The following is a 12,116-nucleotide window of genomic DNA, read 5'->3' as shown; positions in this document are numbered from 1 at the left end:
TTTTAAAGAATTACCCAAGGATAAAAAATATTTCTGGCTGTTCACAAATGAGCATTTACCAACTCTTATGTGCCTAGGCAATTATATAATTAAGTGTTTAGAAATAAGATCCAGGTGGATACAAAATATATAAAATTATTATGCAATTATTGTTAATGTTATGTAAGACACATGATGTGTTAGGCTCTGATCCTGTCCAATATATGATAGTATTATATTAGGATATAGTTTTTCTTTTTTCCAATCATATTGTGCTTAATATTGTTGTAAATGATGCCCTTTATGGGTTCTTGATTAGATTAATAAAATTCTTCTTATCTTCTATTATCCTACTAAAATTTAACGCCACTTTCAACAATTACTAGTTATCAGATAACAGAATGGAATAAAGGTGAGGAGGTAGCAGATTACTTTCCTCAATGAAGTTGTATCGATAAAAAGAGGGGTGAGCTTTTACATCAATGAATCAGCAACCCAACAAAAATATCAAGGCATCTAGAGGCCATCATACAATAGACAGGTGTGTATACAATAATTCGGCTCTAAATTGTTCCAAGTTTTAAATTCTGAAAAAGTTTAACAGCAAAAATCAAAGATCTGCCATCCAAATAACAAAAAAAAAAAAAATGATGTATGACATATGGCAATAACTGACAAGGTACCAGCAACAAAAATACCAAGGCATCTAGAGGTCTTCATACAATAGACAGGTGTGTATACAATAATTCGGCTCTAAATTGTTCCAAGTTTTAAATTCTGAAAAAGTTTAACAGCAAAAATCAAAGATCTGCGATCCAAATTACCAAAAAAATCCTGATGTATGACATATGGCAATAACTGACAAGGTACCAGTGGACCAACGCATGAAAATGTGGTGGATTTGTGATTTTTTTTTTTTTATATAGATCTTATCTTGAGATGGTATCTAAATACAAAATGTACTATACAAAAGTACATAACTATCTAAATGGCTACCATTACAGAATATGCAACATGACCTTGAGATGTAGGTGTAAATTAATCATTGTTTACTTTTATCATAATCTATACTGATTTAAAGAGTATTACCACACAGAAACTAATCTCTAAGAAAAATAAATAAAACTATTTGCTATCTCCTTCTAATTGACAAAAATTGCACTTTGTATGATTTACAAGTTCAAAATTAAGTAATGGCTTCTGCTGATAGCAATAAATTCATTATTTTGCCAAAACTTAAAAGGTTTTGTTTTAAAAAGTATAATAAAATTTGTAAGAAGTAACAAGGATAAATACATGTTGTCATGCTATGAAGCATACCTCCACTCTAAGTATTGGAGAATGGGAAGTTGTAGCCTGACAGATTTGTGAAGGCCTTACACATAACAATTTATCACTTCCAAGCTGCAGACCAGAGATTAAGTCATTCTGTAAGTAGTACTGGAGAGTGATGAAAATGTTAATTTCATTCCTAGACAGAGGATATAATTAAGATTTTTTTTTATTTTGAAAGTAGAGGTGCTGGAAAGTTTATTATGAAAAAAGTAGAAATTTTGGTAACCGCTAGGTCTCTTTCAACCCTTTTAAAAAACAGCTGCAGAAAGCTGACATACTTTTGGAAGGCATTTCAGTGATGGAATTAAACCAGCAAACTTCATTGACTAAATTTCCAATATAAAGAACAAAACATTTCCAATCAAGCCTTTTTTCCAATCCACCTCAAGAAGGCTGTCACACAACCTCCAATATAAATAATAATTTCTGGAACCATTTAAATTAACAAAAATGTTTTTTTAACACGAGTAGGCAATAGGTTGATTTTTTTTCATTCCGTTGGCATCACTTCTTGTGATCAAGAAGAAAATGACCCTTATTACAGCTGAACTTCTTTTCATTGTCAAGCATAAAAAGTTTGCTTGTTATCTAGGTAAACCATAAGTTTCAGGCTAGGATTCAAACAGGTAGCACTAGGTCCACACCCCTTAAAAAAGAAAAGAAGATTCCTCTGATTCGTATTCTCAGGGGCACTCCCCACCCCTATATCACATCCTGGATCAGCCCCTGAATTCTTTATAAGCTATTATAATACAGAAACAAACTGTCAAACAGCCTCTCAGTCATTCTTTAGTTACTTATCCTATGATTTGATTTACTAGTAATAACAAATGTTACTCATTTAAAAGGTAGTAAACAAAGGTTATATTGATTTTATGGTTGACCTAGCAAACATTGGGAAAATTCATTGCTTTTTGTACAATCTGTAATATTTTAGATAGATGAAGAATGTGTCCATGGGACAAAGATGCCCCCACTTGTAAACATACAGCAAATTCTGAAATTTTTCAATGTACTAAGAGACATTACTCAAGAACTGTGAGTACAAAGGGACATTACTCAAGAACTGTGAGTACGAAGGGACATTACTCAAGAACTGTGAAAGTGACGCCACACAAATTCAAACTTGATCTGTGTTTGTTAGTAATAAGAATTGTGTATAAGCTTCATGACATTTGATAGAGGCAAACTAAAGTTAGAGAACGGAAACTAATTTTGGGACGTACTTACGGACAGATGTATAGACGGACAAGGTAAAACTTAATGCACCTCAGATGAGAGGGGGCATAAAAAAAAATAACATGTATTGTCATACATGACACCCATTTCCTCTCTGTATTTGGGGAGGATCCAAAAGATGTCTGAATACTAATCATAATATATAGATATATATGTGGTATGAGTGCCAATGAGACAACTCTCCATCCAAGTGACAATTTATAAAAGTAAACCATTATAGATCAAGGTACGGCCTTCAACACGGAGCATTGGCTCACACCGAACAGCAAGCTATAAAGGGCCCCAAAAATTACTAGTGTAAAACCATTCAAACAGGAAAACCAACGGTCTAATCTATATAAAAACGAGAAACGAGAAACACGTATGAACTACATAATGCCAGTTTCTATTGAAATAATATAAACTAATCTTTTTTCAGTCAGTCACCCCCTCCAAACACAAACAAATGAGTTATTGCATCACCAACTGCATGGCACTAATGACTGAGTAAACACACTTATACACCTAATGATATCCTAATTATAAAATTTACACTCATCAATGTATTAACATGTACATGGTCAATTGACAAACATTAAGATCATCAAAACATTCCTCCCACTTTTTTGTCATGCCTTAGTTTGATTGACAATGATCAATTGAAAGCACATGCATTAATTGGCTGCATGCCAAGATAACATGCGTTTTACATGTTAGTTGATACACATTACTCATTGGAAATCTAATTCATTCTGAGTGAAAAAGATAATTTTCTTCCTGATGAAAGGTATGACCTCATTGATAATAATAAACTTTCTCCAGACACATTATCAAGACAACCCATATGTTCTAACATGTTTTTAATAAGTTCAATCTACAAATGTTCTGTTTTTTTTTTTCTTAAATTACAGAGAAAGAATTCAGAAATAAATAATTTTATTGGACATCTTTAATTTACAAATATGACACAAACAACATGTAGAAGCTTGAAAGGTTTTGCCAGGTACAGATGAAGCCAAAATAAAATATCTGTCTCTATTGGGGTTTTAACAGGTACTTGTACAAAATAGTAACACATAAGCTCCAAAGGTTTGGGTACTTCTCTGGATTTATTATTGTAAATGTTCTCTCTGTTTTAAATGACTTATTATTTTAACTTGAGTATAATGTCAAGGCTGTGAGGTATATGGAACCCTTATAAATTATCGCTATATTGTGCATTTTCCTTTGATCTTTTTTGGTGATTTTTTTTCATATCATGATACTCGCTTGAGATGAAAAATGATTGTCAGAAACTAAGGGCGCACGTGACGTTGTCAATATAAACATGAACGACCTCATTGGCAAAATAGCAATTAACAGATTATCAATTGTCTTTCAAACCTGATGATGTTTCTCCCTCTCCTTTGAAAAACCATCAATAAGCTATAAGTATCAGAGTTCCCCAAAGGTTTGTAGTCACATATATGGAACCCTTATGAAGTATCAGAGCTCACCAAAGGTTTTTAATTGGATTTTTGTTTCTCAATCTTTAGTTTTTTTGTATAAAGTTTTGTGAATAAGTGTTGCCTTTCTCCCTACAAACCATGGTGTAGTTTTGGATTTGTGTTTCTCAATCATTAGTTTTCTATATAAAGTTTTGTGAACTAGTGTTGCCTTTCTCCCTACAGACCATGGTGTTATTTGGATTTGTGTTTCTCAGTCTTTAGTTTTCTATATAAAGTTTTGTGGAATAGTGTTGCCTTTCTCCCTACACACCATGACGTTGTTTTGGATTTGTGTTTCTCAATCTTTAGTTTTCTATATAAAGTTTTATGGATTAGGGAATGACCATTTAACTTCAAGGGGAGAGGGGTTATGGTTTTTTCCTATAAAATATTCTGATCCCCAATTTGATGAAAAAAAATATTGTGGTCAAGCAGATGACAAAAAAAATATTCTGAATCAAGATTTTCCCCATACTTTATAGTGTTAAATTTTGAAAAAAATAATTTGATTGATAGCATCAAAAAACTAAAAAAAAAAAATTTTGTACTTTGTGCGAAAAAAAATTCTGACAAAAAACTATAACCCCCCTTGAAGTTAAATGCTTGCTCCCTTAGTGTTGCCTTTCTCCCTACAGACCATGGTGTTGTCTGTTCTAGTTATGTCATGAATCTCTGAAATTTTTTTATACAATCCTATAAACTGCTACACTAAATAATAACATATGAATCATGCTTTATTAAATCAATACCATTTTTAAAATCAATCTAACAAGCAATAACCAGAAATAACCAGAGATAGCCATAAGGAAAAAACATCTACATCCCAGCATGCAATCCCATATTTAAGGGGCATCTCAAAATTGGCAATGAGTGTCTTTTAAAAAGCCCACTGAAAAGGATAGTGTGTATTCTGAAGGCTGATAGAGCGTAAAAGAAATTTAGCAATGATTCAGCTTTGAACTAATTGAAGCAAGTACTAACATTTATAGATGTACATGATGTTGACTGAATGTATTTAGTACAAATGTCTATCAAAATTAAATGATGTGTTTGATGTGATGTGGTGAAAAACAAACAACACCTTGCAATATGATGTCCACCAAAATTACTTACATATTCCTTCACTGTCTGATGTGTTTTAAAAACATTTAACATGTGTTAATAAATTTATAAACTTTAAGGTAATTTAATCAAATTTTTACTAAAATACAGAACAATAGACCAATAATGTGTCACAGTGAGCTAGGCATAACATAAACAAGGGAGATAATCACTGTGTATATGGAAACAAAATATCCAACCAACAAATATCAATTCATAGAAATACCCAATTACATTAGAAATGTCAGATAAAACAATATAATGGTATCCATGGGAATCTTAATTCTAGAGGCATTCTATATAAGTATAATAAATACAATTCCTACTTTAATCACATCTAAGAGACTAGACCTACTTCCAGAAAGTAACAGTAGCATTCACAACTACTCTTTGTAGTGGAGATCTAGAGGGGAAATAAGTTTTGCTGAAAACCATTTTTTTGGGATGAGAAACTACACTTTATAGAATTTTCTAATAATTTTTGTAATCCTGACTAAATATATACAAATGTATATATATATATATATATATATGTATGTCTGCCTATGTGTAGTGACAACTGTAAATTATACCAGCTATAGTTAGAGGAGGGGATAAGGCGTCTGCGCAATGCTAGGCGGTGTTGCCGTAGAAGTATGAAGTGAAAAGTACAGGTTCCAGCCCCGCTTGGGGAGGAAGTAAAGAATCAAATCTACTCTAACATTGTTAGGTTGATTTTCTAGGCACTTTATATATATATATATATATATATATATATATATATGTATAAACAAGTCTAAATTGAAAACAATGTTCAAACCTATGATTGCATTGGATAAAAACTACAATTTTTATACATGTGCATGCAAAACAAATTTCTTAGTAGAGGGGTCTAAATACAGCACAAACAACATTTTCCAAAAGACCAAAAAAGTGAAAAAGTATATTTTAACAAAACAAAAACAGGTCGAACAACAGATGTTCTTAAACCCTGCTGACTGCCATGGTGATTGCCAAATAAACGGATCACAAGATGTAACAAAATGGATCTTAATTATTAATTTAATACCAAACTGAAAACAAAATATATATAAACCATTAATAGGATCAATGCATCATTGAAACCCTGAATACAAATATCAACTAAATTATGCATAACTTCACTTCTGACAGAAAAATTAAGGTTAGTTGAAAGCTGTAAAGTGGTTTGGGAAGAGAAGTGGATGGCACAATATGTCACTTTCCAAGGCCAGTGAGGAAGTTTCCAAATTTGCCTTCCTTTAAATATAATCTTTGATATATATATCTCTTAATAATCCAAATATCCAAATAAGGTTATAACTTTTACTAAAAGTAGAAAAAAATTTAGTATCATTTTGTCAAAAATATTTGTTAAGTGGTTGAATTTGAACCAAAGATAACCTACAAAGAAGATAGGGAAGAAATAAAATTAATAATCTTTTATTTTCTTAGTAGTAAAGTTTGATTGTAAAGATTTAGTTTGGACATTGGGTAACTTAAAACGTTACTGCAAGTGTTACTGATCAACCATTGGACATCTTTTAGTTTCCTTTGTAAATATATCGTCTTTATTTGATATGGTCTTCACTTTAACTTTGTGTAAAAATGACTTATATCCATTTTATTTGAAACACAATATCTCTGAATATACCAACCATTTGGTCCTTCAACACCAAGCTCAGCTGCATTAGCAATGTGGGCCAACTCTTCATTGATGTCAACATCTTCACAGTCCCAGCAACGGAAACCTGAAAGTAGAAAAGGAAAAGGTAAATAATACAACTGGCATCACTGCAGGAGTATGTCTGAGACTGTTTTCACAGTTTTTTTTAAAGTCATAAAAAAATAATAAGGAGATGTCTGATTGCCAGTGAGATAACTATCTACCAGAGTTGAAAAGACATGGATGTGAGCAATGAAAGGTCACCGTATGGCTACAACAATGAGTAAAACCCACACCTCATAGTAAGCTATAATGTTCACAAATGAATTTGTTTCAGAGACTTTCACCTGAATATTCCTACCAAGACATACTACTTAAACAGTATATATGTCTGACTATGGCATTATAATAGGTATAATATTGACGTGATATACATATTATACTTCCATGGTGTGGCATTACTTAAACAAAAAGAAATGAAAAACTAACTAAACATTCATGTGTCTTTATGCAGTTTTAAAAAAAAGTACTGGGCACTGTAACACAATTCAGAAGAAAGGGAAATCATAAGACAACTAGCCACCAGAGACCAAATGACGTAGATGTTAGCAACTACAGGTCCCTATACAGCCTTCAACTATGAGCAAAAACCAGACCATATAGTGAAAGATATACTTTACATTTACCAGTAATATTAATGGTTCTTTGGATGAGTTTGAGATACCTCAAATAACCAAATATTACCATTTGTATGCCCTCAGCTGTCAACGGAGGGGGCATTAAGTGTTACCCTTTTCTGTCTGTATGTACGTCCATTCGTCCGTCCATCTGTACGTAGGTCCCAAAATTGGTTTCCGTTCTCTAACTTTAGTTTGCCTCAACCAAATGTTATGAAACTTATACACAATGCTTATTACCACAAAATACAGATCACGTTCAAATTTGGGTGGTGTCACTTTTACCATTCTCGAGTTATGCCCCTTTATAACCTTATATGCAAGTGGGGGCATCATCTGTGTCCCATTAACACATTCTCCATTCATCTTCAAACAGAGTATGCTATAGTTCTTTCAGCAGAAATAAAAATATAATTGCAGTGGAAGAACAATTTGTCTGTATGACCTACTAAACAGATTCACCATGGTGCTAAACATTGTCATGAGTGGAAAACGTACATCGTGTGGGGAAAACTACTATTATACAACGGAAGACTCTTAAGTAATCCAATTATGAACCACTTTAAATACACATCCTTTCTGAATGAGGAAAATGACAAAATTCATCACCACAGTTAAATAAATGTGGCTTTTGTTGTTACTAATGGGAAGTTATATTGCTTTTTGTATTTTCTTACTTACAACCAATTGCATGCACTGCAAATCCATCTGCTTAATTTCAAATGTTTCAATGCTTAATCATTTCCATTTGCCTTCACTTTGTTTACTGAAGATTATCCCTACCTTACCCTTAATCCAACTGTCTCTCTGCTCAAGGAAACCTACAATTATTGCTTTTGAAGATCCACATAAATGAAAAGTGAAATCTATTTACTTAGGATATATATGAAACCTTATATAGAACAATTTCGATTTAAAAGTTTGCTTTGAAATTTTTCTATTGGACACACATTTGTGGAACAAAGATGTCTATTATAATAAAGGTTTGAGATTTTAACAGTGCACTGGATTCAACTAATTTGATAACTACCAATCACAAGATTTGGGATACAGTACTACTTGTACATTTAACAAAAGGGTTTCCTGGCTACATTGATGTTGCTTTCTGACCTTGACAATAATCAAATAAAACACCACCAGAACCCCATATGACCTACAATATAATTATTTTGTGTGGATAAAACAATAATTGCCAAAAAAAACCCAACTATATGTATTGCCTCGAGACTACTGAGTCTCATAACACAGAGTTTACTTTTTAAATATTTAAGGAATGTGTAAATAAGTCACAGGTTTCTGTAATATCTACATCCAACATGTTTCCATAATCAATACTTCTTTCTTAGTAGAGTTGTAGCACATAGTTTATGAATAATGTTCTATATATTGCTTTATAAAAGTATTACAATAGCCATATATAGAAAATTGTGTCTATGATTCATAACTTTCAAGGAGTTTTAAAAAGACTGGCATCTTTAATTCTTAAATGTATATTTTAGGTTTTGCTACCTTTCTATCATGTCTATATATACTAATATATCAGATTTTGTTTTTCCCCTAAAAAAGTCAATTTTTATTTCGATTCCGACTTGATAGAAACAAATATACATATACAATTTCTAAGCATGAAATGTAGGATGTGTCAACCTTTTCTTATTCATGAGATGAATCTTCATTTTACACGTAAGAACTATATTTACAATGTTACCACATCTAATAATATCAGTGTCTCATCATATGCCCAGACAATGAACACATGAACCTTACAGTTCCTCTGAACTTTGCTGAGATGAAGTGTCAATTTCTTTCAAGTAAAACCACATGTATGCAAATGTGCTTCACTGAGCTATCGCTTCCTTTACATATAATACTTCAGTCAAAACAGGTATTGTTTTCATGAAAGATGTATAATTAAACTGGATTTTTCAAAGTAAACTGGTATAATTCTTTTTTTTCCCCTGGATTATAGATTAGAATCAGATCCAGGAATTTGTAAAAGGAGAGGCCTTCAAAGTAGGCAACGTTAAGAGTGGGACAAGTAAAAAATCTATGCATTAACCAAATCCATAACTGGGGCCCCTAATTCCACCTCCGAAGATGTAACATTAGGAAGATTTGCATTAATCGAAATTATAATTCTACTACCCTTATCAAACTGGTACTTTATGTAATGAACCTTGACAAGACCTCAACTAAACTTTCAATGAATTCAAACTAATACCAACAATCCCAAATGACTTGTAATGAACATTGTCTAAATGCATATACAACTACTTTTTCCAAGTATCCCTCTCTTATGCTCAATAATACAGTAATTATATAAAGTATTATATTTCCCTAAAGAAATTGGTCTGGAAAGCACTGGTCGATAAACTATTATAGAAACAATGTTTTTTCTTCTCTGAATCAGACAAGATTGAAAGAACAATATTCACTATCAGAAATTAACCTTCATTATCTTTGGTAGAATTAACCTCTTACAAATATCAGCAATGTGTGAAGATTTGAACTTTTGATACTCTTTACCACCTTGGTGAAACTTTCTGTTTATACAAATATATAATCTTGCTTATGCTAAACACATTTGTATATATATTTAATATATACACTGTTTATATGAATCTGTCAAAAATTCCAAGTTCCATTGTTATCAATTTTTGTGCATCAACTTTTCAATTGTCCATAAGCAATATGTGCCATCACACAGCTATGGAATTATTCCACTTTAGTTCTTATAATGATTAATAATTGTAGTTCTACTTCAAACAAAGACTTTGTTGTACTGAAATTCTCCATGCCTTTACTATATATCTTGTTATAAAAATAAGATATGGTATGATTGCCAATGAGACAACTCTCCACCAAATGATGTAGAAGTTAACAACTATAGGTCACCATACGACCTTCAACAATGCACACATATGTGTTAAATTTTTGTGTTTGGCTTTCCAAATGTACAGTTTCTTGTTACATAACCCAAATAATTCAGTCGTTATATTCTGCTGCTATATGATGGCTAAATTAACACATGAAGAGAGATCGATCACAGGAAGAGACTGAATTATTCGGGATACTTAAATTGTTACCATGGAAAAGTTAAAAACCTTGCAACAATGCAGTCTCTAAATTATTCAAACCATGGTCCAAAGGCTCAAGATCTGTTAGCATCTATCACAGATGTTTAAAATGCTTAAATGAAGTGGTGAGGCAAGCACAATAAAACTTCTTATTTCAGAGACTTATAAAAAGCAAAAATGCAGTGTGGATATATTGCACAGCAACTAAGTCTCTTATGTTGTTTTTTTCTGAACAGATTTGCCAAGAAACTGACATTTAAATTAGATCCTATTAATTTTATTTCTACAAGTCAAGTCATGGATGCCATGATGAACAATTATTGACTCCTGTTTTACAATCATCTGTGACATTTTTCTACAAGTCAATAAATATTCTCTGAGGATATTATCCTTCAGAAATTGTCAACTTGATTTGATTATTGACTCTTAACCACAATACTAGACACAAAGACAAATAGATACAGTGATTTTTTTCTACTGTTCTTTTACCACTTTTAAAAACTAAAGTAGTTTATCTTAAATTCATTGTCAAGAAACAATTTTTTCCTGCATTTTTTTCATAAACAGGAAAGCTTTATATAAACTTTCACCATCATTATAGTCAGTATTACAGTAAAACCAGTATATAATGGTCACTCTCTGGACCAGAGAAAACTGACCATATAATTGAGTTTCAGAATGCATAGGTATTGCTACAGTAGGACACAAAGACAGAGCTGAAAAGACAGGTTTAGCTCAATAGAGCTGGTTCAACTGTATTTACATGTATATAGCCAATAACCTCTAGCGAACTTGACAATCTTAGATATTATGTTGGATGGCATGGACCATGCCATTTATGTAAATAATCATGAGTTTCAAGGTAACAGTAACAGGCCTAAGTGTATATTAGGTCTACCAAATAACATGTTCTGTAATCGGCTACCCATTCCCAGAAAATCTTAAAACACATTTTAATTTTCAGATTTTTAAGAAAATTACTTTGAATTCTTTTTTCTAAGACTTAACCAAAAGTGGTTTGCTAATATCACATTAATCAAAACCCTTTTCTAACCACAACTTTTTCTTAATTAAATTGCAAGAATCGATAATTTTTGAACTTTATATCTCCTATACAATGTATCCTATTCTATCAAATTTTCTGTCCCTTTACATTATGTCATTATAGAGTGATTTGATTTACAAATAATCTTAATTTATCTGGTGACTCAAAATGGAATTTTTGGTTAAAGAGTTTCCTTATTTTGTACCATTTAACTTATCACAACAGGTATTTACATATACCTCTGTCCAATCTATGGATGATTCAACATACATGTATTTAAGGATCGGTGCAAAACTTGTGAGATAATTTGCCAAACAATACACTCACTTTTTGAACAAGATTTCTTGCCAAATACTTCAAGTTTTTAGACATTTGTGTAAAACTGAAAGCTACCTTGATAAACAAATAGTTATCTATTAAACTATCTATTATATTTGTAAAGAATGCAGTTATATGAAATTCAAATAATGCTAAGATTTCTCTCTTGTAAATCACTTTTATATTTTTACTATGGTACAAATGTAAGCCACCTCC

At 31.8% G+C, this 12,116-nt stretch overlaps 1 protein-coding gene across 2 annotated transcripts in view; it reads right to left on the bottom strand.

Moving 5' to 3' along the window:
* The window catches only part of LOC127736171 (microtubule-associated protein futsch-like), a 36,457-nt gene that overhangs the window by 8,931 nt on the left and 15,410 nt on the right, over positions 1-12,116 (bottom strand). Inside the window, exons 2-3 of one of the 2 annotated variants that reach the window (XM_052246731.1) lie at positions 6,776-6,868; positions 5,133-5,147 (exon numbers count right to left, since the gene is read on the bottom strand). In XM_052246731.1, the coding sequence (XP_052102691.1) occupies positions 5,133-5,147; positions 6,776-6,868 (108 nt within the window). The remainder of the gene's footprint in view (positions 1-5,132; positions 5,148-6,775; positions 6,869-12,116) is intronic. The other variant, XM_052246732.1, reaches the window with a different exon arrangement.

This window comes from Mytilus californianus, unplaced genomic scaffold (genome assembly GCF_021869535.1).
Source record: "Mytilus californianus isolate M0D057914Y unplaced genomic scaffold, xbMytCali1.0.p SCAF_3, whole genome shotgun sequence".
In the NCBI taxonomy this organism is placed as follows: Eukaryota; Metazoa; Mollusca; class Bivalvia; order Mytilida; family Mytilidae; genus Mytilus; species Mytilus californianus.
Note: the sequence above shows the minus strand (reverse complement) of the source record. Positions and strands in the feature narration are given on the sequence as shown.